Genomic DNA, 1,984 nt, shown 5'->3' with positions numbered 1-1,984 from the left:
TCTTAAAGCATGGCTCAGACAAACCTCTGGGATTTTATATCAAGGATGGCGAAAGCTTCCGCAGATTACCGTCATCTGCTGGCGGCGGAATCGAGAAGGTTCCAGGCGTTTTTATCAGCAGACTGGTACTTGGTGGTTTGGCAGAAAGCACGGGTCTTTTAGCTGTCAATGACGAGGTCTTGGAAGTGAATGGTATAGAGGTTGCTGGAAAAACGCTCGATCAGGTGAGTAATCCTGAGAAAACGTTTAGTCACACCATGATATGTTATTGGTAAAATTCCATATTGATAAAATGAAATTGTACATTTATTATGTGTTTCTTACATACCTATGTTGAGATTGCACTTTGAAATCAAAAAGTGGAGATAAGATTTATCTCTTTCCGAACTGATAAAATGTTTTGTATAATTAATCACATATTTTGTCTATGTTGTCAATAACATTTCATTTGAAACATTCCTACCCTAAGGGAGCAAATCAAATATCTACGCGGCAAATAGATGACTTCTTCTGTTCGCTATAATTAGTTATTAAGGTAGTTGGTCCGTAAATCTATTTTCTTAGGAATCATTTCAAATGTTAATAGCATGTTAAGTCGAAATACGATCTACTCACATGTGAGATTGGGAGGAAATTAATCATAGCCGAAGCTGAAATAACTGAAATCAAAGTTAACACTATACGTATCATAAATATGAAAACAGTTTCCAATATCACGTTTTTAATTCCAACAATTAAGTTATTCTTCCAGTTTTAATGAAAAGCCAGGAAACGATAAAAAAGACATATGTGTATGAAACATTTATTTCAGATGTCGAGCTTCTTCATGTTGCATTAACCATTGCCTTTCTAACAATACTGTCACGGATCAACTGCCTTAATATAATCGCGTCTTCGTGTTTAATTCTTTTTTATTTTTTTAAACGCTATGCATTCGTATGAGAATAGGTGAAGGATATGATGATAGCGAATTCGTCCAATCTCATCATAACCGTCAAACTGGCGAATCAAAGGGCGGCATTGGCCGCACCTCGTCGCGGCTCATTCTCACGTAACAGCCAATTATCATCCGGTAGCCGTCAGTCTACAGAAAGCGGCGACAGTGACGAGGAGGCGGACGAGATAGTCGATTTGACGGGTCTGACGATGCAGGACGACGTCTTTGCGTCGTCAGGCACCCAACACCACCACTACTACCATCATCATCACCAAAATCATTTCAGCCACGATCAAGGTGTGTTACATCTCTAAGACGAGAAACGATGACGAAGACGACGACGATTGATCGTACCGAAACATGTGCTCAATTTAACCCTTTTGCTGCGGTTTTAATTGAGAACCGTCTAATAATCGCGTTTCAGTCCATGCAACGCGCTGTCAGAATCAAGACGTGACTAATTTAACCCATTAAGTCCGGGAAGAGCACAATTTTCATACGATGTTTGAGACATATTTTCTGCAGAAAAAAATTGACATAAAAAATTTCAAACATACATATTCTAATATTTTTGAGATCGCTCTTTCGATTGGTGCAGTCAGAATTGCATAATAATGATTCCAAAAACCAATATGGCGCATTTTAAATAAAAAAAATAACAAAATTTTGTGCATCTTGTTTCTTTGTGAATTTTTTTTTGTATCAATAAAGTTACTGAATCGATGCCGAACCACAACCAAAAGTGCACAAAATATTTAAATATTCGGTGCCCAAAATAATGCGTACCTGCAGTCATGATAAATGAAATTAGTGTCGAGATAGTTATGTTGTGATAAAAAATGAAAAATGCAAAAAAAATTAGATAAACTTCCAATCGTGGACTATTTCGACATATATGCGTGTAGATTCTGCACTGTCGCATGCACGCGGTTTTTCAGGCCGTATGTATATGCTATTTTGCAAACAAGAGGCTACTTTTTGGAGGCGTATATATACGGCTTCCTCAGCGAAAGGGTTAATAACGTCCGCTGTATTTGCTCGTGAGAG

The 1,984-nt window shown here is 37.8% G+C and overlaps 1 protein-coding gene across 1 annotated transcript; it reads left to right on the top strand.

The window, feature by feature from the left end:
- Positions 1-5: 5 nt before the first annotated feature.
- Positions 6-1,978, top strand: LOC106751318 (partitioning defective 6 homolog alpha; the record flags this gene model as incomplete). The annotated part of the gene is made up of 2 exons (XM_014632200.1): positions 6-224; positions 949-1,978. Coding segments are annotated over 2 exons (522 nt in total), but the record flags the coding sequence as incomplete, so codon positions are not given.
- Positions 1,979-1,984: the final 6 nt, after the last annotated feature.

This window comes from Dinoponera quadriceps, unplaced genomic scaffold (genome assembly GCF_001313825.1).
Source record: "Dinoponera quadriceps isolate SergipeBrazil2010 unplaced genomic scaffold, ASM131382v1 scaffold11139, whole genome shotgun sequence".
Taxonomy (NCBI): Eukaryota; Metazoa; Arthropoda; class Insecta; order Hymenoptera; family Formicidae; genus Dinoponera; species Dinoponera quadriceps.
The sequence above is the reverse complement of the archived record's forward strand: the minus strand, read 5'-3'. Positions and strand labels throughout refer to the sequence as shown.